Raw genomic sequence first — 26,719 nt, 5'->3', positions numbered from 1 at the left:
GGTCCTGGATCAACATTTTCATTAACCAATCAGATTGCAGGATAAGGATTAGTGTGTATGTTAGATTTAGGTTTAGAATTGGGTTAGGGGCTTTTGAGAAATACTTCTCAAACTACTATTTCACACTATTTTGAGGGTTTAAAAATGGTTAGGGTTTGTGTTAGGGTAGGTTGGGGTATCTTTGACTAAAACGTTGATCCAGGATCAACAAAAAATGTTTAGCCAGGATCACATCTTACTTGGTGAAATCACGGCGACCTACCACTTTCACCTCATTCTGAGCCAGGATAAGAGCACCACCTACTAAGAACTCAAAACCAAATATAGCTGCAAGCCGGGGTCAAGCCGAAAATTGCACAGAAGGATGTAAAGTTGAGTTTGAATAAGCAGACTAAAGAAACTTTGGTAAACCTAATGATTTTAGATGAAAAAACGCAAAGTAATCAACAAAAATAATGTAGGTTCTTGTCTACTGCAATTGTCCTTCTGTCAATTGACAATCATGGAACATTAGAGCACTGAAGGACATGTGAGTGGTGTTTGCAGTGGCAAAACATGGGTCACAACATGTTACAACAATTTAAATGAGTCAAAAGAGACCACCCCCATGTCTCTACGATGTTCTGATGCAGAGAAAAGGCTCTTGCAAAAACGGTTGATAAGGTATTCTCATTGGTTGCTAGAGAGTAAATTGACATCCACCATTGATTATACTCCAAGCAGTCAAAAAACGTGACGCATGACGTCCCGTACGGGACAAATAAATTAGGCTTAAAATACGGGACGTCATGCGTCCTGTTTTTTGACTGCTACGCTTGATCATACGAGTGACTGATACAACAGGCTTTGACTTCATGTGGCGCCACAACGACATGCAGATAACATCAAAATCCCACAAGAGGGATTTGAGAAATCCTACAGAAGCCACTATCGAAATGCTCTCGCGGTACTTTGATGTCATCCACTGTCAGTCCTTGCGGTGCCACAAGCAGCAACAGTGCTGATCACGACACCTTTTATCCAATCACAGATCCCCAGCACATTACGTTTTAAGAGGGTCAAATAATACAATTTTATGTAGCTGTTTGTATAAGATCGGCATAGTTACAAAGTTTGGTCTCAATTCTGAAGAGATCGCTGATCCAGACCTGCCTAAAACGCATCAATCTGAAGGATTTAATCATTTTCAACTTTACTAGGACATTTTGGCGCTTCTGATTCATATACTGTAAGTGTGTTTTAATTTATGTTTTTGATGTTGACCCTGTAAGACAACCACATTTTATAGAATCTTTGTTAGTTTAGTTTGTCACAAGATTAAAATGATGGAGATAACGTTTTATTTACCTTTAGCGAGGGAGTCACGAGTGTTTTGTTTTAGACAGGTAAAGTTAACTTAATGATTCAAAAGAAGCCTTACTGTGTTAAAAGTAGGCTACCTGCTTTAAATGAACAAACTATTAATAAACCTACCATGTATGTTCCCAGGGCATAAGAGTTATAAATTAATATTTAATTAGGAAATTAGCTACCTGCTGCAGTATGACATATTTTGATGGCAATCTTTGGTCCTTTTTGGAGCATGATTCAACAAGCATGGAGAATCATGAATCTTGTTAAAAGGGGGTGGAGCCACTTTAATTGTTTGCTCTTGAAAAGGGCACAGCAGCTTTCAAACAAGTGTTCTGAGAGTATCAGAGTCTGTTTTGCAATGGGGCTGGTGGCTTGGGAAAGTGTTGGATTTTTGCTGCTCCTAGTAGGAGAATTGTCTGTGGAACAGTGGTCAGGACTTCAGCAAGGCCAGGATCCATTAAGATTCCAACAACAACTATCAGTTTTGTCACCTCAGCAAGCCCAGAATCCATTAAGCTTTCAGCAACAGCCACCAGGTTTGGCACCTCAGCAAGCCCAGAAGCCATTACGATTCCAACAACAGCCACCAGTTTCAGCACCTCAACAAGCCCAGAAACCATTACGATTCCAACAACAGCCACCAGGTTTGACACCTCAGCAAGCCCAGAAACCATTACAATTCCAACAACAGCCACCAGTTTCGGCACCTCAGCAAGCCCAGAAGCCATTACGATTCCAACAACAGCCACCAGTTTTGGCACCTCAGCAAGCTCTTCAAAGCCCTCAAGGAGCTGGTTCTTTTCAGCCTCAAAAACCTGCATTTGCCCCTGGTATGCTAGATCCTGCCAGTACTCAGTCCAAGCAGCTAATGCAGGCTCCTGTAGCACCTTTGACGTGGCTGTTTCCCCACATGCCAGAAGAGCCCCAACAGCCAGCAGTACCTTTTCAGCTACAGATACCCAGCCCTCCTAATAGTGTAGCAGCACAATGTGCAGAGAACTTTGTGCATGTGGAGGTTAAAAAGGACTTTTATGGAAATGGCCACTTGGCAGATCCCTCATCCTTTAGTTTAGGAGGTTGTGCAGCTGTAGGTGAAGATCCAAATTCTCATGTTCTTATCTTTCAATATGAGCTCCACACATGTGGTAGTTCTTTGACGGTGAGTGGATGCTTTTCAGTCTACTGAATGAATGTGGAGTTTGGTATCTGGTAATGGTTTCATGATTGCTGTTTTCAGATGACTGCTGATGAGTTGGTGTACACCTTCACTCTACTCTATACTCCTGGGGCTCTAGTTGGAACTCCCATTGTGAGAGCTGATGCAGCTGCCATTGCAATTCACTGTCACTATCCAAGGTAAGACTTGTTCTTGCAGTCATTTCAAGTATTGTCCATTTTAAATATGCTCCAGATTACTTTATCTTGCTCTATAGGTTGCAGAATGTAAGCAGTGATGTGTTGATGCCTGCTGCAGTTCCTTTTGCTGCTACCATAGTTTCCGAGGAAGTGCTGGTGTTCTCCCTTAAGCTCATGACTGGTAATGTCTGTTGTTCTGTTCTGGTCTGGTTTTAAAATGGGATTTGTCAATATGCTTTTCTTTGCAGATGATTGGATGTTTGAGAGGCCAGTCAACCAATATTTTTTTGGCCAGTTCATGAACTTTGAAGCTACTGTGAAGCAATACAACCATGTTCCTCTGCGTGTTTTCATTGATGGCTGTGTGGCAACTGCAATCCCTGATGTGAACTCTGTTCCAAGATATTCCTTTATTGAGAACCATGGGTGAGTAGGGTTTCTTGTATTGGTGTCAAATGCACAAGAGAAGGATGACCGCGTTTCCTCTTTAGGTGCCTGGTTGATGCAAAGCTTACAGGCTCTCCTTCACATTTCATGCACCGAGTTCTGAATGACAAGCTGCAGTTTCAGTTGGAGGCTTTCAAGTTCCAGCAAGCTGGTAACAGCTCGGTATGAGTTTTTAAATGAAATGGTAATTTACTTTCTGTATCCTGAGAACTAGTTTAGTTAATACAAGCTGTTTTATTTCTAGGTCTACATTACATGTGCTTTGAAGGCTGTCCTGGCTTCAACTCCTACAAATCCGGAGAGCAAAGCTTGCTCCTTTGCCAATGGGTATGTCCAGTGGAGTGTCCACACAATTGCTTGTTTGTAATGAATAATACCTTCACACCCTCTTTACAGATGGACTTCTGCAGATGAAAGTGACGATGTGTGCACGTGCTGTGACTCCATATGTGGCTCTACTAGGAAAGGAAGAGCAGTATTTGATTCTGGTAAGTACAGTCTTGCAGCTCTTCAGGATCCCCATCCAAATGCCTTTGAACTAGACACTTGCAATTTGTTTTCCAGGCCTGGTTTCAGAAGGAAAGGCAACTATTGGCCCCATTGTGATCTCTGACTGAAGTAGTGGGTTGTAAAGAATGACCAATAAAACCTTGAAATGGACACTGACTTGTGTTTCTTTTAGCATGACCAGTGCTGGACAATCTTTATTTAGCTTACAAATGATTACTTTAACGTTTGGCTTCTGGGGCATTAGTAAACTATTATTGGCAGAGGATGTCTCATATGTGCAAGTCAATTTTTGTCAATTCACTGCTTTAAGAAAGTCATAACTTTGATCAAGCGAGTCCCTGGCAAATCATACAAATGTTTGATTTAACTTGACTATACTGCCCTAGAAAGCCAAAAAGCAGTGACTTTGCATTTGGTCAAAATTGAGTTAAGGGTTGAAATGGACTTTGTGAGATTTGTTGTGTCTTGTGGGAAAGTCTCCTCGTTCAATTTTGTCCCATTTCAGAGAAACGTGTGCACCAAAATTGCAGTAACTTGTTTGACTGGCTGGGTGTAAACTTTTTTTTTTCTCGGTTTCAGTGTTTGCATAGTTACTGCACTTAGCCTTTTGCAGGGCAGTATAGTAGATTTAACTATATAAACGATGTACTTTGGGAGTTTTTTTGCAACAAAAAATGGAAATATCCATTCTACTCAAAAGGTGACATCATGCAGCTGAGTTGTTATCAGGTGCTGCATTCATATAGAAGCAATGATAGTAGCCGGAGCTGCTAGTTAAACCCAATTCAGCAATATTTTATAATAAAAGGGTTTCATACACTCTAAAGAAAGGCTGGGTTATTTTCAATGTGTTAAAACAGCACAGCATGGGTTAAGTTACAACAAACATGCTGTGCTTTTATTTAACTTAATATAATTTAAATCTAAAGATTAAGATCAAGCAAAGGATTAGGCTCTTAACCTTGAGCAAAGAAGTCAGAAAATGTTGTCAAACGTAAATGAAAGTGACAGATGTTCATTATACTTAATTTGATTTTAGACATTTCCTGTTTGTAAATTGTAACTGTACACCGCTTCTATTTTCAATTGAGGGTTTTACAAAGTTAATGGTCAGTTTCTTAAGTGTCACAAGTAAAATGTGTGGTCGAGCCATAGTATGGCTTCGGTCCACTCCAGTTTTAGACGAGCACTCGCAAACATCCCTAAACACTTCCCCTTGGGGGAATCCCTATTGCCATTTTGAAGTGTCATCCACTTCAAGTGGATAAGGGAAGTTTATATGGACTGACCCTTGCTCCCTCTTGTTCATATGTACACTTCAGACCGCTTCATATACCACAATGCAACACGATTGTGATGTCTTTCAACAGCTTGCGCTTTGTACAGATCAAATGATGGAGGGGGAAGTAGGTTACACCTATAATTTAGGGCATTCCGTTTGACCCACTTCATGTGTTCCGCCAGTACTGGGCACTCGTACAATGTAGTAAAGACGTACATCCTAATGAATGAGACTTCGAGGGAAGGTCATAAAATACAAACTGGAACACAGCCCTCGTGTGCATCAGTATAGATAAGTTTCCCGAGTGAAATAGGCAGGACGCCATTAGCCTTTCACACTTCCGGTTAGCGAGTTTGTTTTCGCCACAAATTGTTGCAACCGTGAACAGCACAATATGTCTCGGAGCCGTGTCGGCGTGTAACACCATCCATAGTTTACTTTTTCTGCACGCTAACCAAAGACAGTAAAAGACGCTAACCGGAAGTGCTTGGCAGACACAACTGGAAGTCGTTGGCAGACCCGGGAACTTGTCTATAGTACCACCTTCACCTCATTCTGAGCCAGGATAAGAGCACCACCTACTGTAGTGTTCTTCACTCCCAACCCTGGAGAGCCGGTGCCCTGCAGAGTTTAGCTCCAACCTTAATCAAACACACCTGCAAGCTAATCAATGTCTTTATGATCATTTGAAAATCACAGGTAGGTGTGTTTGATTAAGGTTGGAGCTAAACTATGCAGGGCACTGGCTCTCCAGGATTGGGAAAAAAGAACACTGACCTACTGCATAATAGTGGAAACATGGATTAAGACAAAATCTTGTTTTTGCTAGAAAACTCATCAATGGCGGGAAAAGAGTTAATAAGTGGTTTCTTGTTTAATTTCGGCTTCCTCAGAAATTGTCATGACACAACTGATCATAACAAACTCATGAAAGTTACGTTACATTATTAATATTATTTTTAGCATTCAAGTCAGCACTGGGATAGTCGACTCTATTGCTAGCATAGACAGTACAAAATTATGCATGCAGGTAAGAAAAACTGGAATATGGCAGTTAACATATTTTAACCCAGTTTTTTGTTTAAAGAACACAAAACCAAATATAGCTGCAAGCCGGGGTCAAGCCGAAAATGGCACAGAAGGATGTAAAGTTGAGTTTGAATAAGCAGACTAAAGAACTTTGGTAAACCTAATGATTTTAGATGAAAAAACGCAAAGTAATTAACAAAAATAATCTATGTTCTTGTCTACTGCAATTGTCCTTCTGTCAATTGACAATCATGGAACATTAGAGCACTGAAGGACATGTGAGTGGTGTTTGCAGTGGCAAAACATAGGTCACAACATGTTACAACAAGTTAAATGAGTCAAAAGAGACCACCCCCATGTCTCTACGATGTTCTGATGCAGAGAAAAGGCTCTTGCAAAAACGGTTGATAAGGTATTCTCATTGGTTGCTAGAGAGTAAATTGACATCCACCATTGATTATACTCCAAGCCATAAAAGGAAAAATCCATGATGACTCATGATTTTAGACATACTGTTGCAGTAGTTTTAGGCAAAAATTACCATATTTCTATTTCAAAACCACTAGGTGGTGCAATGACAAAATTGTGCATGCACCCTCAGATCATAACTGTGTTGCATCTAGTTAGTTTTATGACTATACATTTAAGTGTAGTGAAGAAACAGTTGTATGACCATAGGGTTGCTTGGTTTCAAAGGTTTTGTTCAATTATAAGGCCAACTACATTTTTTTATGTAGCCTCAGACTGTGGTCATACATCAGCGTATCAAATCTGGTGAAAAAATCTCTTTTGCGAAGTTATAACCATTTATGTGTAAAAACCCACAAAATTTAAAGGTAATTTTTCGTTTTCGCAAATTTCGGCGATTTCTGATAAAAAATTTAATATAGCGCCAATAGAAGTTTTTGTTCAGAAGGTAATGCATTGTTCTTCCTATGGCGTTTTTGAGTCGATCAGAATAACGCTCGCAGAGATATTCACGTGTGTTTTTTAAGCGCTATTTTGAAGCACATGGATAACCGTAAGGCGAATCCTGGCATGTTTGGTATCGTTGGACTCAGTAACTATTCAAAACTCCAAGGAATAAATTCCCGTGAAAATACATTGACCGCAGCCAAAGTTATGTGTTGCTATAAGGACTTCGTTTGGAAAACTTTAAATGTGACTTTCCTCAATATTTAGATTTTTTACGCTCTCAGATTCCAGTTCTTGGCCAAATATTGTCCTCCTGCAGCTAGGGTTGCCAACTGTCCCGGATTAATTTATTTGTCCCGTATGGGACGTCATGCGTCCCGTTTTTTGACTGCTACGCTTGATCTAACGAGTGACTGATACAACAGGCTTCGGCTTCATGTGGCGCCACAACGACAGGCAGATAACATCAAAATCCCGCGAGAGGGATTTGAGAAATCCTACAGAAGCCACTATCGAAATGCTCTTGCGGTACTTTGATGTCATCCACTGTCAGTCCCTGCGGAGCCACAAGCAGCAGCAGTGCTGATCACGACACCTTTTATCCAATCACAGACCCCCAGCACATTACGTTTTAAATCACATAATACGATTTTATGTTTGCTTTTTATATAGTCCGTTACTAGCTGTTTGTATAAGATCGGCATAGTTTGCAAAGTTTGGTCTCATTTATGAAGAGATCGCTGATCCAGACCTGCCTAAAACGCATCAATCTGAAGGATTTAATCATTTTCAACTTCATGTTTCTGCTGCCTTAATTTAACAAAATCTTGATGTATCTTAACATATATCAGTGCCATTGTTTTGTCCTTGGATGCACACCAGTATTGTTTTTTTAAGGTATGTTTGTAACTGCTTAAATGTCTTAATATAACTAATGTCTAGTCCTGGAATAATCTATATCTTGTCTGAGAAATTGCCCAAAGGGGCGGTTTCATGGCCAGGGATTAGACTAGTCCTAGACTAAATTAAATGTAAGCGCTAAAATACATCACTGTTCTGTGTTTTCCCTAAAACTAATTATATTTCATAATTAAACTTAGGCCTTCTCCTGGTTTAAAATAATCCCTGTTTGGGAAACCCCTAGCGGTGGTTTCCCGGACAGGGATTAGACTAGTCCTAGACTAAAATAAATGGAAGAGCTGTCCAATTTGAAAACAACTTCCATTGACATATCTTAAAATACATCAGTGCCCCTTGTTTTGCCTTAAAATGCACACAAGTTATGTTTTTAGTAAGGCATGTTTGTTAAAACTTGTTATATTTCCTAATTAAATATTAAGGCCTAGTGCTGGCTTAAGATAAACCCTGTCAGAGAAACCACCCCCAAAGTGATTGACATCAAATTACTGTGAGAGTGATTCAAAAGCACTTTGCTTTCTTGGTACTTTGATGTTACAGGCCGGTCAGTCTGCACAGCACTGACTAAACTCAAGCACACCCATGTCAAATATCTCTACATAATGTCATTGCTATAGAAACCATTGCAGCTATTCCGGAAAACCATGAAGTGCTACAGCACACAAATCGGATCTGAACAGTTGTGATACACAGTGTTTCCCCAACTTTGTTTCTTGGTTTATTAATGGTATCAGATGTATCATTTAATACTACCATAAATGTTCAAAAATGCATTGATGTTGATAACCACCTGGTGCAGTATGACCTATTTTGAGGTATTTTGATGGCAATCTTTGGTCCTTTTTGGAGCATGACTCAACAAGCCTGGAGAATCATTAATCTTGTTAAAAGGGGGTGGAGCCACTTTAATTGTTTGCTCTTGAAAAGGGCACAGCAGCTTTCAAACAAGTGTTCTGAGAGTATCAGAGTCTGTTTTGCAATGGGGCTGGTGGCATGGGAAAGTGTTGGATTTTTGCTGCTCCTAGCAGTAGAGTTGTCTGTGGAACAGTGGTCAGGACAGCAAGGCCAGGATCCATTAAGATTCCAACAACAACTATCAGTTTTGTCACCTCAGCAAGCCCAGAATCCATTAAGCTTTCAGCAACAGCCACCAGGTTTGGCACCTCAGCAAGCCCAGAAGCCATTACGATTCCAACAACAGCCACCAGTTTCGGCACCTCAGCAAGCCCAGAAACCATTACGATTCCAACAACAGGCACATCAAGCCCAGAAACCATTACAATTCCAACAACAGCCACCAGTTTCGGCACCTCAGCAAACCCAGAAGCCATTACGATTCCAACAACAGCTACCAGTTTTGGCACCTCAGCAAGCTCTTCAAAACCCACAAGGAGCTGGTTCTTTTCAGCCTCAAAAACCTGCATTTGCCCCCGGAATGGTAGATCCTGCCAGTACTCAGTCCAAGCAGTTAATGCAAGCTCCTGTAGCACCTTTGACATGGCTGTTTCCCCACATGCCAGAAGAGCCCCAACAGCCAGCAGTACCTTTTCAGCTACAGATACCCAGCCCTCCTAATAGTGTAGCAGCACAATGTGCAGAGAACTTTGTGCATGTGGAGGTTAAAAAGGACTTTTATGGAAATGGCCACTTGGCAGATCCCTCATCCTTTAGTTTAGGAGGTTGTGCAGCTGTAGGGGCAGATCCTAATTCTTATGTTCTTATCTTTCAATACGAGCTCCACACATGTGGTAGTTCTTTGACGGTGAGTGGATGCTTTTCAGTCTACTGAATGAATGTGAAGTTTGTATCTGGTAATGGTTTCATGATTGCTGCTTTCAGATGACCGCTGATGAGTTTGTGTACACCTTCACTCTACTCTACACTCCTGGGGCTCTAGTTGGAACTCCCATTGTGAGAGCTGATGCAGCTGCGGTTGCAATTCACTGTCACTATCCAAGGTAAGACTTGTTCTTGCAGTCATTTCAAGTATTGTCCATTTTAAAAATGTTCCAGATTACATTATCTTGCTCTTTAGGTTGCATAATGTAAGCAGTGACGTGTTGATGCCTGCTGCAGTTCCTTTTGCTGCTACCATAGTTTCTGAGGAAGTGCTGGTGTTCTCCCTTAAGCTCATGACTGGTAATGATGTCTTGTTCTGTTCTGGTCTGGTTTTAAAATGGGATTTGCCAATATGCTTTTCTTTGCAGATGATTGGATGTTTGAGAGGCCAGTCAACCAATATTTTCTTGGCCAGTTCATGAACTTTGAAGCTTCTGTGAAGCAATACAACCATGTTCCTCTACGTGTTTTCATTGATGGCTGTGTGGCTACTGCAGTCCCTGATGTGAACTCTGTTCCAAGATATTCCTTTATTGAAAACCATGGGTGAGTAGGGTTTCTTGTATTGGTGTCAAATGCACAAGGGAAGGGTGACCGTGTTTCCTCTTTAGGTGCCTGGTTGATGCAAAGCTTACAGGCTCTCCTTCACATTTCATGCACCGAGTTCTGAATGACAAGCTGCAGTTTCAGTTGGAGGCTTTCAAGTTCCAGCAAGCTGGTAACAGCTCGGTATGAATGTTTTTAAATGAAATGGTAATTTACTTTCTGTATCCTGAGAACTAGTTTAGTTAATACAAGCTGTTTTATTTCTAGGTCTACATTACATGTGCTTTGAAGGCTGTCCTGGCTTCAACTCCTACAAATCCGGAGAGCAAAGCTTGCTCCTTTGCCAATGGGTATGTCCTGTGGAGTGTCCACACAATTGCTTGTTTGTAATGAATAATACCTTCACACCCTCTTTACAGATGGACTTCTGCAGATGAAAGTGACGATGTGTGCATGTGCTGTGACTCCATATGTGGCTCTACTAGGAAAGGAAGAGCAGTATCTGAATCTGGTAAGTGTGCAGTCTGCAGCTCTTGAGGATCCCCATCCAAATGCCTTTGAACTAGACACTTGCAATTTGTTTTCCAGGCCTGGTTTCAGAAGGAAAGGCAACTATTGGCCCCATTGTGATCTCAGACTGAAGTAGTGGGTTGTAAAGAATGACCAATAAAACCTTGAAATGGACACTGACTTGTGTTTCTTTTAGCATGACCTGTGCTGGACATATACAGATTCCTTTAATCTTTATTTAGCTTACAAATGATTAATTTAACATTTGGCCTCTGGGGCATTAGTAAACTTATTGGCAGAGGATGTCTCATATGTGCAAGTCAATTTTTGTCAAGTCACTGCTTTAAGAAAGTCATAACTTTGATCAAGCGAGTCCCTGGCAAGTCATACAAATGTTTGATTTAACTCGACTATACTGCCCTACAAAGCCAAAAAGCAGTGACTTAGCATTTGGTCAAAATTGAGTTAAGGGTTGAAAAGGACTTTGTGAGATTTGATGTGTCTTGTGGCAAAGTCATCTCGTTCAATTTTGTCCCATTTCAGAGAAACGTGTGTGTGTGCACAAAATTGCAGTAACATGTTTGACTGGCTGGTGTAAAAAACTAAGGACTTTTTCTCGGTTTCAGTGTTTGCATAGTTACTGCACTTAGCCTTTGCAGGGCAGTATAGTAGATTTAACTATATAAATGATGTACTTTGGGAGTTTTATTGCAACAAAAAAAGGTAATATCCTACCAATTCTACTCAAAAGGTGACATCATGCAGCTGAGTTATCAGGTACAGCATTCATATAGAAGCAATGATAGTAGCCAGAGCTGCTAGGTAAACCCAATTCAGCAATATTTTATAATAAAAGGGTTTCATACACTCTAAAAAAGTTGGGTTATTTTCAATGTGTTAAAACAGCACAGCATGGGTTAAATTACAACCAACATGCTGTGCTTTTATTTAACATGAATATAATTTAAATCTAAAGATATTAAGATCAAGCAAAGGATTAGGCTCTTAACCTTGAGTAAGGAAGGCAGAAAATGTTGTTAAACGTAAATGAAAGTGACAGATGTTCATTATACTTTGATTTTAGACAACTTTCCTGTTTGTAAATTGTAACTGTACACCGCTGCTATTTTCAATTGAGGGTTTTATGAAGTTAATGGTCAGTTTCTTAAATGTCACAAGTAAAACGTGTAGTCAACCCATATTATGGCTTCGGTCCACTCCAGTTTTAGACAAGCACTCGCAAACATCCCTAAGCACTTCCCCTTGGGGGAATCCCTATCGCCATTTTGAAGTTTATATGGACTGACCCTTGCTCCCTCTTGTTCATATATACACTTCAGACCGCTCCATATACCACAATGCAACACGATTGTGATGTCTTTCAACAGCTTGCGCTTTGCACAGATCAAATGATGGAGGGGGAAGAAGGTTACACCTGTAATTTAGGACATTCCATTTGACCCACTTCATGTTTTCCACCAGTACTGGGCACTCGTACAACGTAATAATGACGTACATCCAAGTGAATGAGACTTCGAGGGAAGGTCATAAAATACAAACTGGAACACAGTCCTCGTGTGCATCAGTATAGACAAGTTTCCCGAGTGAAGTAGGCGGGCCGCCATTAGCCTTTCACACTTCCGGTTAGCGAGTTTGTTTTCGCCACGAATTGTTGCAACCGTGAACAGCACAATATGTCTCGGAGCCGTGTCGGCGTGTAACACCATCCATAGTTTACTTTTTCTGCACGCTAACCAAAGACAGTAAAAGACGCTAACCGGAAGTGCTTGGCAGACACAACCGGAAGTCATTGGCAGACCCGGGAAACTTGTCTATAGTACCCCCTTCGGTGAACGTGATATCACCAAGTAAGATGTGATCCTGGATCAACACTATTGTTGGTCCTGGATCAACATTTTCATTAACCAATCAGATTGCAGGATTAGGATTAGTGTGTATGTTAGATTTAGGTTTAGGATTGGGTTAGGGGCTTTTAAGAAATACTCCTCAAACTACTATTTCACACTATTTTGAGGGTTTAAAAATGGTTAAGGTTTGAGTTAAGGGTAGGTTGGGGTATCTTTGACTAAACCGTTGATCCAGGATCAACAAAAAATGTTTAGCCAGGATCACATCTTACTTGGTGAAATCACGGCGACCTACCACCTTCACCTCATTCTGAGCCAGGATAAGAGCACCACCTACTAAGAACTCAAAACCAAATATAGCTGCAAGCCGGGGTCAAGCCGAAAATTGCACAGAAGGATTTAAAGTTGAGTTTGAATAAGCAGACTAAAGAACTTTGGTAAACCTAATGATTTTAGATGACAAAACACAAAAGTAATCAACAAAAATAATCTATGTTCTTGTCTACTGCAATTGTCCTTCTGTCAATTGACAATCATGGAACATTAGAGCACTGAAGGACATGTGAGTGGTGTTTGCAGTGGCAAAACATAGGTCACAACATGTTACAACAAGTTAAATGAGTCAAAAGAGACCACCCCCATGTCTCTACGATGTTCTGATGCAGAGAAAAGGCTCTTGCAAAAACGGTTGATAAGGTATTCTCATTGGTTGCTAGAGAGTAAATTGACATCCACCATGGATTATACTCCAAGCAGTCAAAAAATGGGACGCATGACGTCCCGTACAGGACAAATAAATTAGGCTTAAAATACGGGACGTCATGCGTCCCATTTTTTGACTGCTACGCTTGATCTAACAAGTGACTGATACAACAGGCTTTGAATTCATGTGGCGCCACAACGACAGGCAGATAACATCAAAATCCCACGAGAGGGATTTGAGAAATCCTACAGAAGCCACTATCGAAATGCTCTCGCGGTACTTTGATGTCATCTACTGTCAGTCCTTGCAGTACCACAAGCAGCAACAGTGCTGATCACGACACCTTTTATCCAATCACAGATCCCCAGCACATTACGTTTTAAGAGGGTCAAATAATACAATTTTATGTAGCTGTTTGTATAAGATCTGCATAGTTACAAAGTTTGGTCTCAATTCTGAAGAGATCGCTGATCCAGACCTGCCTAAAACGCATCAATCTGAAGGATTTAATAATTTTCAACTTTACTAGGACATTTTGGCGCTTCTGATTCACATACTGTAAGTGTGTTTATATGCTTTTGATGTTGACCCTGTGAGACAACCACATTTTATAGAATCTATGTTAGTTTAGTTTGTCACAAGATTAAAATGATGGAGATAACGTTTTATTTACCTTTAGTGAGGGAGTCACGAGTGTTTTGTTTTAGACAGGTAAAGTTAACTTAATGATTCAAAAGAAGCCTTACTGTGTTAAAAGTAGGCTACCTGCTTTAAATGAACAAACTATTAATAAACCTACCATGTATGTTCCCAGTGCATAAGAGTTATAAATTAATATTTAATTAGGAAATTAGCTACCTGCTGCAGTATGACCTATTTTGATGGCAATCTTTGGTCCTTTTTGGAGCATCACTCAACAAGCATGGAGAATCATTAATCTTGTTAAAAGGGGGTGGAGCCACTTTAATTGTTTGCTCTTGAAAAGGGCACAGCAGCTTTCAAACAAGTGTTCTGAGAGTATCAGAGTCTGTTTTGCAATGGGGCTGGTGGCATGGGAAAGTGTTGGATTTTTGCTGCTCCTAGCAGTAGAGTTGTCTGTGGAACAGTGGCCAGGACAGCAAGGCCAGGATCCATTAAGCTTCCAGAAACAGCCACCAGGTTTGGCACCTCAGCAAGCCCAGAAACCATTAGGATTCCAACAACAGCCACCAGTTTCGGCATCTCAGCAAGCCCAGAAGCCATTACGATTCCAACAACAGCCACCAGTTTCGGCATCTCAGCAAGCCCAGAAGCCATTACGATTCCAACAACAGCCACTAGTTTTGGCACCTCAGCAAGCTCTTCAAAACCCACAAGGGGCTGGTTCTTTTCAGCCTCAAAAACCTGCATTTGCCCCCGAAATGCTAGATCCTGCCAGTACTCAGTCCAAGCAGCTAATGCAGGCTCCTGTAGCACCTTTGACGTGGCAGTTTCCCCACATGCCAGAAGAGCCCCAACAGCCGGCAGTACCTTTTCAGCTACAGATACCCGGCCCTCCTAATAGTGTAGCAGCACAATGTGCAGAGAACTTTGTGCATGTGGAGGTTAAAAAGGACTTTTATGGAAATGGCCACTTGGCAGATCCCTCATCCTTTAGTTTAGGAGGCTGTGCAGCTGTAGGGGAAGATCCTAATTCTCATGTTCTTATCTTTCAATACGAGCTCCACACATGTGGTAGTTCTTTGACGGTGAGTGGATGCTTTTCAGTCTACTGAATGAATGTCAAGTTTGGTATCTGGTAATGGTTTCATGATTGCTGCTTTCAGATGACTGCTGATGAGTTTGTGTACACCTTCACTCTACTCTACACTCCTGGGGCTTTAGTTGGAACTCCCATTGTGAGAGCTGATGCAGCTGCGGTTGCAATTCACTGTCACTATCCAAGGTAAGACTTGTTCTTGCAGTCATTTCAAGTATTGTCAATTTTAAAAATGTTCCAGATTACATTATCTTGCTCTTTAGGTTGCATAATGTAAGCAGTGACGTGTTGATGCCTGCTGCAGTTCCTTTTGCTGCTACCATAGTTTCCGAGGAAGTGCTGGTGTTCTCCCTTAAGCTCATGACTGGTAATGATCTCTTGTTCTATTCTGGTCTGGTTTTAAAATGGGATTTGCCAATATGCTTTTCTTTGCAGATGATTGGATGTTTGAGAGGCCAGTCAACCAGTATTTTCTTGGCCAGTTCATGAACTTTGAAGCTTCTGTGAAGCAATACAACCATGTTCCTCTACGTGTTTTCATTGATGGCTGTGTGGCTACTGCAGTCCCTGATGTGAACTCTGTTCCAAGATATTCCTTTATTGAGAACCATGGGTGAGTAGGGTTTCTTGTATTGGTGTCAAATGCACAAGAGAAGGGTGACCGTGTTTCCTCTTTAGGTGCCTGGTTGATGCAAAGCTTACAGGCTCTCCTTCCCATTTCATGCACCGAGTTCTGAATGACAAGCTGCAGTTTCAGTTGGAGGCTTTCAAGTTCCAGCAAGCTGGTAACAGCTCGGTATGACTTTTTAAATGAAATGGTAATTTACTTTCTGTATCCTGAGAACTAGTTTAGTTGATACAAGCTGTTTTATTTCTAGGTCTACATTACATGTGCTTTGAAGGCTGTCCTGGCTTCAACTCCTACAAATCCGGAGAGCAAAGCTTGCTCCTTTGCCAATGGGTATGTCCAGTGGAGTGTCCACACAATTGCTTGTTTGTAATGAATAATACCTTCACACCCTCTTTACAGATGGACTTCTGCAGATGAAAGTGACGACGTGTGCACATGCTGTGACTCCATATGTGGCTCTACTAGGAAAGGAAGAGCAGTATCTGAATCTGGTAAGTGTGCAGTCTTGCAGCTCTTGAGGATCCCCATCCAAATGCCTTTGAATGAGACACTTGCAATTTGTTTTCCAGGTCTGGTTTCAGAAGGAAAGGCAACTATTGGCCCCATTGTGATCTCAGACTGAAGTAGTGGGTTGTAAAGAATGACCAATAAAACCTTGAAATGGACACTGACTTGTGTTTCTTTTAGCATGACCTGTGCTGGACATATACAGATTCCTTTAATCTTTATTTAGCTTACAAATGATTAATTTAACATTTGGCCTCTGGTGCATTAGTAAACTCTTATTGGCAGAGGATGTCTCATATGTGCAAGTCAATTTTTGTCAAATCACTGCTTTAAGAAAGTCATAACTTTGATCAAGCGAGTCCCTGGCAAGTCATACAAATGTTTGCTTTAACTCGACTATACTGCCCTACAAAGCCAAAAAGCAGTAACTTTGCATTTGGTCAAAATTGAGTTAAGGGTTGAAATGGACTTTGTGAGATTTGATGTGTCTTGTGGCAAAGTCATCTCGTTCAATTTTGTCCCATTTCAGAGAAACGTGTGTGCACCAAAATTGCAGTAACATGTTTGACTGGCTGGTGTAAAAAACTAAGGACATTTTTTTGGTTTCAGTGTTTGCATAGTTACTGCACTTAGCCTTTGCAGGGCAGTATAGTAGATTTAACTATATAAATGATTTACTTCGGTAGTTTTATTGCAACAAAAAAAGGTAATATCCATTCTACTCAAAAGGTGACATCATGCAGCTGAGTTGTTATCAGGTGCTGCATTCATATAGAAGCAATGATAGTAGTGACATTTTTCTCGGTTTCAGTGTTTGTATAGTTACTGCACTTAGCCTTTGCAGGGCAGTATAGTAGATTTAACTATATAAATGTACTTTGGGAGTTTTATTGCAACAAAAAATGGTAATGTCACCTTTTGAGTAGAATGGATATCATGCAGCCGAGTTGTTATCAGGTGCTGCAATGATAGTAGCCAGAGCTGCTAGTTAAACCCAATTCAGCAATATTTTATAATAAAAGGGTTTCATATACTTTTAAAAAAAGGCTGGGTTATTTTCAATGTTAAAACAGCACAGCATGGGTTAAATTACAACCAACGTGCTGTGCTTTTATTTAACTTAAATATAATTTAAATCTAAAGATATTAAGAGCAAGCAAAGGATTAGGCTCTTAAAGGAGTAGTCTACTCATTTTCAATATTAAAATGTTATTACCTTAACTAAGAATTGTTGATACATGCCTCTATCATCTGTGTGCGTGCACGTAAGCGCTGGAGCGTGTATCGACGCTTCGATAGCATTTAGCTTAGCCCCATTCATTCAATGGTACCATTTAGAGATAAAGTTAGAAGTGACCAAACACATCAACGTTTTTCCTATTTAAGACGAGTAGTTATATGAGCAAGTTTGGTGGTACAAAATAAAACGTAGCGCTTTTCTAAGCGTATTTAAAAGAGGAACTATATTTTATGGCGTAATAGCACTTTTGGGAGTACTTCGACTCGGCGCAGTAACACCCTCCCTCTCCCATTATGAGAGTGAGAAGGGGAGCGGACTTTTCAGGCGAGTCGAAGTACTCCCAAAAGTGCTATTACGCCATAAAATATAGTTCCTCTTTTAAATCAGCTTAGAAAAGCGCTACGTTTTATTTTGTACCACCAAACTTGCTCGTATAACTACTCGTCTTAAATAGGAAAAACGTTGTGTTTGGTCACTTCTAACTTTATCTCTAAATGGTACAATTGAATGAATGGGGCTAAGCTAAATGCTATCGAAGCGTCACAGCGCGCTCCAGCGCTTACGTGCACGCACACAGATGATGGAGGGATGTATCAACAATTCTTAGTTAAGGTAATAACATATTTTAATATTGAAAATGAGTAGACTATTCCTTTCAGCTTGAGCAAAGAAGGCAGAAAATGTTTTGTGTCCAATGAAAGTGACAGATGTTCATTATACTTCATTTGATTTTAGACAACTTTCCTGTTTGTAAATTGTAACTGTACACCGCTGCTATTTTCAATTGAGGGTTTTACAAAGTTAATGGTCAGTTTCTTAAATGTCACAAGTAAAACGTGTGGTCGACCCATAGTATGGCTTCGGTCCACTCCAGTTTTAGGCGAGCACTCACAAATGTCCCTAAACACTTCACCTTGGGGGAATCCCTATCGCCATTTTGAAGTTTATATGGACTGACCCTTGCTCCCTCTTGTTCATATGTACACTTCAGACCGCCCATATACCACACTGCAACACGATTGTGATGTCTTTCAACAGCTTGCGCTTTGCACAGATCAAATGATGGAGGGGGAAGTAGGTTACACCTGTAATTTAGGGCATTCCGTTTGACCCACTTCATGTGTTCCGCAAGTACTGGGCACTCGTACAACGTAACAATGACGTACATCCAAGTGAATGAGACTTCGAGGGAAGGTCATAAAATACGAACTGGAACACAGCCCTCTTGTGCATCAGTATAGACAAGTTTCCCGAGTGAAATAGGCGGGCCGCCATTAGCCTTTCACACTTCCGGTTAGCGAGTTTGTTTTCGCCACGAATTGTTGCAACCGTGAACAGCACAATATGTCTCTGAGCCGTGTCGGCATGTAACACCATTCATAGTTTACTTTTTCTGCACGCTAACCAAAGACAGTAAAAGACGCTAACCAGAAGTGCTTGGCAGACACAACCGGAAGTCGTTGGCAAGTCAGCACTGGGATAGTCGACTCTATTGCTAGCAGAGACAGCACAAAAGTATGCATGCAGGTAAGAAAAACTGGAGTATGGCAGTTTACATATTTTAACCCAATTTTCCGTTTAACTCTTTTCCCGCCATTGACAAGATATCTCGTCAATCAAGAGAAAACGCTTCCCCGCCAATGACGAGTATTTCCGTCTTTCCGCAATACCGCAATTATCCACTAGGTGGTGCTTCCGCAATTTTTTAAACCGGAAGTATTGCCCTATGGCAAGCTGCTGCATGTCCGTGTATGTTTTAAAGATCGCTCTGAATGGGATCTCTATGAAAAGTCCGTCACAAAAATGGAATTATCTCAGCTTTTTGCTCAAAATGTGGTGTTTTTGCAGAAACCTACCCATATTCAAAAGCTGGTTACAAAAGGAACTACTGAAGTTAGTAGTAGATGAAACGGGTTTTTTTGTTTGAAAGCAGAGGGTCTGTTCTTTCATTTGGTAGATTGAATGTTTATATATTTAAAGAACATTTTCTGGAAGGCATTAAACTTTTGTGAAAATTATGAATAGCGCTGGCGCTGGCTGGCAACTTTTTTTAAAAACGCTGGCGGTGAATGAGTTAAAGAACACAAAACCAAATATAGCTGCAAGCCGGGGTCAAGCCGAAAATGGCACAGAAGGATGTAAAGTTGAGTTTGAATAAGCAGACTAAAGAACTTTGGTAAACCTAATGATCTAGAGCACTGAAGGACATGTGCGTGATGCTTGCAGTGGCAAAACATAGGTCACAACATGTTACAACAAGTTAAATGAGTCAAAAGAGACCACCCCCATGTCTCCACGGTGTTCTGATGCAGAGAAAAAGCTCTTGCAGAAACGGTTAATAAGGTATTCTCATTGGTTGCTAGAGAGTAAATTGACATCCACCATTGATTACTTTTGATACTCCAAGCCATAAATGATTTTAGACATACTGTTGTAGTAGTTTTAGGCAAAAATTACCATATTTCTATTTCAAAACCACTAGGTGGTGCAATGACAAAATTGTGCATGCACCCTCAGATCATAACTGTGTTGCATCTAGTTAGTTTTATGACTATACATTTTAGTGTAGTGAAGAAACAGTTGTATGACCATAGGGTTGCTTGGTTTCAAAGGTTTTGTTCAATTATAAGGCCAACTACATTTTTTTATGTAGCCTCAGACTGTGGTCATACATCAGCGTATCAAATCTGGTGAAAAAATCTCTTTTCGTTGCGAAGTTATAACCATTTATGTGTAAAAAAACCCACAAAATGTAAAGGTAATTTTTCGTTTTCGCAAATTTCTGCGATTTCTGATGAAAATTTTAATATAGCGCCAATAGAAGTTTTTGTTCAGAAGGTAATGTGGAATTCATAGCTGCCAAATAGAGCGTGTGCCACCCACTGTACGTTTTGTGATTTTGTTAGCCGGAGTAGGTTAGTTAGGGCGTTGCTGACGCTGAAGATTCATCTATAATTGTTTTCTTTTGTAGATGGATTGTTCTTCCTATGGCGTTTTCGAGTCGATCAGAATAACGCTCGCAGAGATATTCGCGTGTGTTTTTTAAGCGCTATTTTGAAGCACATGGATAACCGTAAGGCGAATCCTGGCATGTTTGGTATCGTTGGACTCAGCAACTATTCAAAACTCCAAGGAATAAAGTCCCGTGAAAATACATTGACCGCAGCCAAAGTTATGTGTTGCTAAGGAGTTCGTTTGGAAAACTTTAAATGTGACTTTCCTCAATATTTAGATTTTTTACGCTCTCAGATTCCAGTTCTTGGCCAAGTATTGTCCTCCTGCAGCTAGGGTTGCCAATTGTCCCGGATTAGCCGGGACGTCCTGTATTAGCCGGGACGTCCCGTATTAGGCGGGAAGTCCCGTATTAGCCGGGAAGTCCCGTATTTCAAGCCTAATTTATTTGTCCCGTATGGGACGTAATGCATCCCGTTTTTTGACTGCTACGCTTGATCTAACGAGTGACTGATACAACAGGCTTCGACTTCATGTGGCGCTACAACGACAGGCAGATAACATCAAAGGGATTCGAAAAATCCTACAGAAGCCACTATCGAAATGCTCTCGCGGTACTTTGATGTCATCCACTGTCAGTCCCTGCGGAGCCACAAGCAGCAGTAGTGCTGATCACGACACCTTTTATCCAATCACAGATCCCCAGCACATTACGTTTTAAGAGGGTCAAATAATACGATTTTATGTTTGTTTTTTATATAGTCCGTTACTAGCTGTTTGTATAAGATCGGCATAGTTACAAAGTTTGGTCTCAATTCTGAAGAGATCGCTGATCCAGACCTGCCTAAAACGCATCAATCTGAAGGATTTAATCATTTTCAACTTTACTAGAACATTTTGGTGCTTCTGATTCACATACTGTAAGTGTGTTTTAATTTATGTTTTTGATGTTGACCCTGTAAGACGACCACATTTTATAGAATCTATGTTAGTTTAGTTTGTCACAAGATTAAAATGATAGAGATAATGTTTTATTTACCTTTAGTGCGGGAGTCACGAGTGTTTTGTTTTAGACAGGTAAAGTTAACTTAATGGTTCAAAAGTAGCCTTACGGTGTTACAAGTAGGCTACCTGCTGTAAATTAACAAACTATTAATAAACCTACCATGTATGTTCCCAGGGCATAAGAGTTATAAATTAATATTAAAATAGGAGATTAGCTATCATTTTGACAAATGGCTTAAATACACTGTATACAAAACCATATACGCACTGCTGCGACCGACCACATTTTGTCCCGTATTTCAGAGTGAGAAAGTTGGCAACCCTACCTGCAGCTGAGGTCATGCAGCCTAAACTCCGCCCTTTTAGCAGGCAGTAGAGCGCTTAAAGGCGGAGTGTTGATATTTGAAATCACCTAAACAAACACGCCCCTACCCCAATTGAATCTGGACATTCTTTTGATATACCCGCCCCACACATACGCAACCCCGGCAGTAGACACGGCCCTTACTGCTGATTGGCTACAAGTGTGTTTTGGTAGTCGGCCCGACTCCCTTTTCCAATGCGTTTTTTCAAGCATTGTGCACTCCGCCTCTAAGCGCTGTAGCATTGGTATTAATAGTGGTTGAACAATCATTTTAAACCAGACTGATTATACCTTACAAATCTTACTATTTCAACATGTTGTATAAGGGTTTTATATTTAATCGTAATCCTGAAATAACACGAAAGAGTTTAAAATGCGGAAAATAACTTCCCAGCAGGCATATTACCGACCTTCAACGTTGAAATATGCTTAAAATAATATCAGTTCATGTTTCAACGTTGATACAACCATGACACAGTTAATGCTAAGCGGTTGCAAAAGGTTAATAAAATGCTTAAAAATCTACGTTAAAATAACAAATAACTGACATTGATTCAATTTCTAAATCAAAAGGTAATTCAACGTTGATTCAACCTTGTCCATGACCATGACATTGATTCAATGATGAATCAACGTTGAAGTGCCGGCTGGGTGGGCTGATACACGTTAAAATGCATTATAAAGATCTGTCATGCATCATCTATTAAGTTTTGAATGTAGGCTACATTGAATTAAAGTGTGCAGTGAACTTTGTTGCCATGAAACTCCTGCTGGCATCTTTCATTTCATATTCTCTCCCAGCTGTCCTTGCCTATATGATGGCGTAAACAGAATGGGTCACGTGACATCAGGGCCTCTATCCCAACAAACCATACATCAATGGAACATACATACAAGATGATTTATAAATATCGATTTAAAAAGAATTGACAATTTTGTGGTCCAGGGTCACAAACATAGAACAAAAGAGTAAATTAGCTCTTAATAAAATAAGATTTTGGTTATATGATACAATAAATAAGTCATAATTTTGAGGCATGTCAGATGTTCATGTATTACAACTATGATGATGAAGTTGGTAGCCAAATCTTCTAAAGTGTTGTTGTTTACCTATGAAGACAGTAAAAATGTATCCCTCAGACAAATCATGGATTATTACTCCAAAGATTAAGCGTTTGATCTGCCTGAGACAAAAAGCCTTCAAGACCGGAAATCAAGTGCTCTATCAATGTTCTAAATCAGTGTTCTTCAACCCCAGTCCTCGAGGACCCCCTTCCAGAATGTTTTAGATGTCTCCTTAATTAGCACACCTTATTTAACTCATTAGCGTGTTAGGGAGACATTCTGGAAGGAGGCTGATGAGTTGGTTCAGGTGTTTTAAACAAGGAGACATTTAAAACTTTCTGGAAGGGGATGCTTGAGGACCAGGGTTGAAGAATTGTAAGGGTTTTGTCTTGTGTTCTGCTTGTTTTGTTTTTAGGTCTTTTATTTTGACATCATGTCCTGTTTCTGGTCTTCTATTTTGAAATCTTGTCATGTCACACTTCACTTTGTACTTCCTGTTTGTTCACTATGGCCCTGTCCCAAATGGCGCACTTCATGTGGACTTTCGGTCTCATGGCCTTAAATTACGCGTGCTCGCTTAGTCCACAAGTCCGTAGGGTGTCCCATCTGTCAATTTAACGCTTTGAAGTGTGCTCATCAGCGCCTCCTTTGCCCCCTTGATGCGGTCTTCAGCGAAGCCCGCACTGCAGCAGGCTTCGCGCACTTTACCAACCCAAAAGTCCTTGCAAAAGAGCAATCAGACTAATCAGACGACGGAAGGGAGGAGCTCACACTGACGGGCAACTTCTCTACCTATTTCCGGTGTGACGCCTTGAGTCTGTCCCAAAATAAGACTCCGTTGCACCCACGTGGACTCGCATTAAGGGTCCCTTAAGTATGGACTACGTGATGTCATCAAAGTGTGGACTCTGAGGAGGACCACAAGTCCGGAGTGTGCCATTTGGGACAGGACCTAAATATCTGGTTCATTGGCATCATCTCACTGCGAAGTATTGTATGTGTACAGCTGCATTACATAGCGTTCCTTGTCTTGTCATTTGGTTCTTGTTTTGGATGTTCTGAATTTTGACCCATTGCCTGTTTTTTGGATTACTCTTTTGGATTACCCTCTGGATGTGTTTGTCTGCCCTTCGGGGATTTTACAATAAACCTTCTTGCACATGGATTCTCTTCTCACTGCTCTAAAGGAACAAAGTCCAAAGGGAAATAAGTGGAGAGGGCTTGGCACAGAAAAATTAAATCAAATGTGCGGATCTGTGAAAAAGGTGGATAGAATTGAAGTCCCAGGAATTAATTCCCAAGATTTTGTGACAATTGCTAATGTGATTAACACAAAGTTAGTCAAGGTGACTGTAACGGGTGCTGCTTTGAAGAAAGCGAGTGAAAAGGTGAATCCATTTGCAAAAGGTGTTTATTAGAAAAATCCCAATAAGGGCCAGCAAACATCCATTAAGGGAGATCCAAAAACGTAATCCAAAACCGGCACAATGTCAGGGGCAGGCAGAGTTCAATCAGAAATCCAAATAAACAGGCACGGGTCAGAAACAGGCAGATAAACAGGCAGAATACAGATAACAGAATACAGGACACAGAATACAGGTAAACGGGTTGGTTGAGCTAAGCATTAATCAGCCAGGAACAGGTGAACAGGAAGTGACTTATATACAAAAACAAACAGGAAGTGTGAAGCGTGACATGGCAAGATGATTTTCAAAATAAAAGTCCAAACAGAGCAGAAAATCAAAAAGTACAAATAACAAAAATACACAAAATACAGAAAAATACAAGACAAAACCTTACAGAATCCCCCCTCTAAAGGGCGACTCCCGGAGCCCAACATACAAATAATCAAGTCCAATAGAGGGTGGGCGGGTGATCCAGGACCTCTTAGCAATGGCAGGGCAGTTCATGAGAGGTCCTAGGTCATGAGGCCAGGATGGTCCAGGGTCGTGGGGCCAGCATGGTCCCGGAACATAAGGCAGATGTGGGCCCGGGTCATGGGGCAGGTGTGGGCCCGGGTCATGGGGCAGGCTGGGACCTGGGTCATGGGGCAGGCTTGGACCTGGGTCATGGGGCAGGCTTGGACCTGGGTCATGGGGCAGGCTTGGACCTGGGTCATGGGGCAGGCTTGGAGCAGAATTATTGGGCAGACATGGACCTGGGTCATGGGGCAGGCTTGGACCTGGGTCATGGGGCAGGCTTGGACCTGGGTCATGGGGCAGGCCTGGACCTGGGTCATGGGGCAGGCTTGGACCTGGGTCATGGGGCAGGCTTGGAGCAGAATTATTCTGCCGGTCAGAAACAGGCAGATAAACAGGCAGAATACAGATAACGGGTTGGTTGAGCTAAGCATTAATCAGCCAGGAACAGGTGAACAGGAAGTGACTTATATACAAAAACAAACAGGAAGTGTGAAGCGTGACATGGCAAGATGATTTTCAAAATAAAAGTCCAAACAGAGCAGAAAATCAAAAAGTACAAATAACAAAAATACACAAAATACAGAAAAATACAAGACAAAACCTTACAGTGACTCAATCTCTCCTGCCTATTAAGTATGCAGATTTACCTTCTTACCTTCCATCTCCATCCTTGCCCACCATTAAGTGTACAGAAAATTGACCTCTCTTAACTGTCACAAATCCCCTGGTCCTGACGTGATTCCCCCAAGAATATTGAGTTTTGTATGCAAACTCAGCAATCCTATTTGTGCCATTATTAACAGCTCCCCTGTAGAAGGTGTCATTTCCACACAATGGAAAGAGGCCATTGTTGTACTCATACCAAATTTCCACCAAAAGAACCAGGTTCAGTCTGCACATTAGTTTAGTTACAACTGATTTTGCCAAAGCTTTTGATGCTGTTGACCATCAGTAGCAATAAAGTGCCTCTTGGATCTTGGAGCGAGACCTAGTCATGGATTAGCAATTTTAAGTCTTATCATCATCAAAGAGTGCGTTACCAGGGATATTTATCCGTTTGGGAGTATCCTTCATGTGGAGTTGCCTAGGGAACCATATTGGGTCCCATAATCTTTACTGATTAACAATGCCCTTCAAGATTAAATTAGCCACTGGAAATATGTGGATGACATGACCGTGGCCCAGAGGTGGACGTCTCATCAGCCCTGTACTTTCCATCATACATTCAATTATCTTGGCATCTGGGTTGAGGATCATAAAAAGAAACTCAACTCAAAAAAAATGCAACGTCTTACAGGTCTCCCGAATGAAACATCTACCAGCTTGGCCTCCACTTTCTATCAGAACATTCTGAAAATCTGTGACTCTGTAAAGATTTTAGGAGTTACCATTCAGAGTGATTTAAAATGGGATGGTCAAGTGTTGTCCTCAGCCAACCCTGTATCACGAAATTATATATCTATAGTCACGTAATTTTGTGAGTGTTTTCCATGACACTCACACGTTTTTCCGCCTTTTTGCATAAAAATGTCACGTATTTCTCTTTACGTGTCACAGTCACGTATATGTTACTCAACTGTTTTGTCCTGTTTTCAAACCATTGACGCTTCGGTTTAGGGTTAGATTTGGTGTTTGCGTTAGGAAGTCACTTTAAGTATTGGTTTATCTACCTTTTTTTTCTTGATTTATTTTTTTATAATTTATGATTTTTAAACCATTGTCGCCTGGCATTAGGGTTAGAGTTGGGTTTGTGTAAGAATGTCATTTTATGTAAATGTAACCCTTAACCGAAGCGACAATGGTAAGACATAGGACAAAACAGTTGAGTAACAAATACGTGACAGTGACACGTAGGCCTACACAGAAATATTTGACATGTTCACACAAAAAGGCGGAAAAACGTGTCAGTGTCACGGAAAACACTCACAAAATTACGTGAGTATAGGTAATAGAAAGCTTTTTGCTTTTCGTCATCTAAAGAAATTTTATGTTCGAGATCAAGAATTGGTTACCATACTG

The 26,719-nt window shown here is 40.9% G+C and overlaps 3 protein-coding genes across 9 annotated transcripts in view; 2 read left to right on the top strand and 1 right to left on the bottom strand.

The window, feature by feature from the left end:
- The window catches only part of opn8c (opsin 8, group member c), a 41,711-nt gene that overhangs the window by 11,042 nt on the left and 3,950 nt on the right, over positions 1-26,719 (bottom strand). The gene's annotated exons all lie outside the window — the stretch shown is intronic.
- Positions 1,674-10,879, top strand: LOC141350463 (zona pellucida sperm-binding protein 3-like). 7 transcript variants are annotated; one of them, XM_073855611.1, is made up of 10 exons: positions 1,674-2,114; positions 8,974-9,027; positions 9,175-9,572; positions 9,650-9,768; positions 9,846-9,949; positions 10,018-10,195; positions 10,261-10,378; positions 10,463-10,545; positions 10,615-10,706; positions 10,784-10,879. In XM_073855611.1, exons 1-10 carry the CDS (start codon positions 1,712-1,714, stop codon positions 10,834-10,836), a joined length of 1,602 nt encoding a protein of 533 aa, XP_073711712.1. In that variant the 5' UTR covers positions 1,674-1,711; the 3' UTR covers positions 10,837-10,879. The 7 variants fall into 7 exon arrangements, with proteins under 7 accessions (XP_073711712.1, XP_073711711.1, XP_073711713.1 ...); XM_073855610.1 differs by having other exon boundaries at positions 9,121-9,572; XM_073855614.1 differs by lacking the exon at positions 1,674-2,114 and adding an exon at positions 8,790-8,919 and having other exon boundaries at positions 9,121-9,572.
- LOC141350465 (zona pellucida sperm-binding protein 3-like) lies at positions 14,280-16,310 on the top strand. The gene is made up of 8 exons (XM_073855619.1): positions 14,280-15,003; positions 15,082-15,200; positions 15,278-15,381; positions 15,450-15,627; positions 15,693-15,810; positions 15,893-15,975; positions 16,045-16,136; positions 16,215-16,310. Exons 1-8 carry the CDS (start codon positions 14,314-14,316, stop codon positions 16,265-16,267), a joined length of 1,437 nt encoding a protein of 478 aa, XP_073711720.1. The 5' UTR covers positions 14,280-14,313; the 3' UTR covers positions 16,268-16,310.

Source organism: Misgurnus anguillicaudatus, chromosome 18 (assembly GCF_027580225.2).
Source record: "Misgurnus anguillicaudatus chromosome 18, ASM2758022v2, whole genome shotgun sequence".
NCBI classification, from domain to species: Eukaryota; Metazoa; Chordata; class Actinopteri; order Cypriniformes; family Cobitidae; genus Misgurnus; species Misgurnus anguillicaudatus.
The sequence above is the reverse complement of the archived record's forward strand: the minus strand, read 5'-3'. Positions and strand labels throughout refer to the sequence as shown.

Coding starts and splice junctions, on each gene's coding strand:
- LOC141350463 (XM_073855609.1), top strand. CDS start 1,712: ATGGGGCTGGTGGCTTGGGAAAGTGTTGGATTTTTGCTGCTCCTAGTA. Junction 9,950..10,017: donor CTCCCTTAAGCTCATGACTG/GTAATGATGTCT, acceptor TTTTCTTTGCAG/ATGATTGGATGTTTGAGAGG. Junction 10,379..10,462: donor AGCAAGCTGGTAACAGCTCG/GTATGAATGTTT, acceptor TTTTATTTCTAG/GTCTACATTACATGTGCTTT.
- LOC141350465 (XM_073855619.1), top strand. CDS start 14,314: ATGGGGCTGGTGGCATGGGAAAGTGTTGGATTTTTGCTGCTCCTAGCA. Junction 15,201..15,277: donor ATTCACTGTCACTATCCAAG/GTAAGACTTGTT, acceptor CTTGCTCTTTAG/GTTGCATAATGTAAGCAGTG. Junction 15,811..15,892: donor AGCAAGCTGGTAACAGCTCG/GTATGACTTTTT, acceptor TTTTATTTCTAG/GTCTACATTACATGTGCTTT.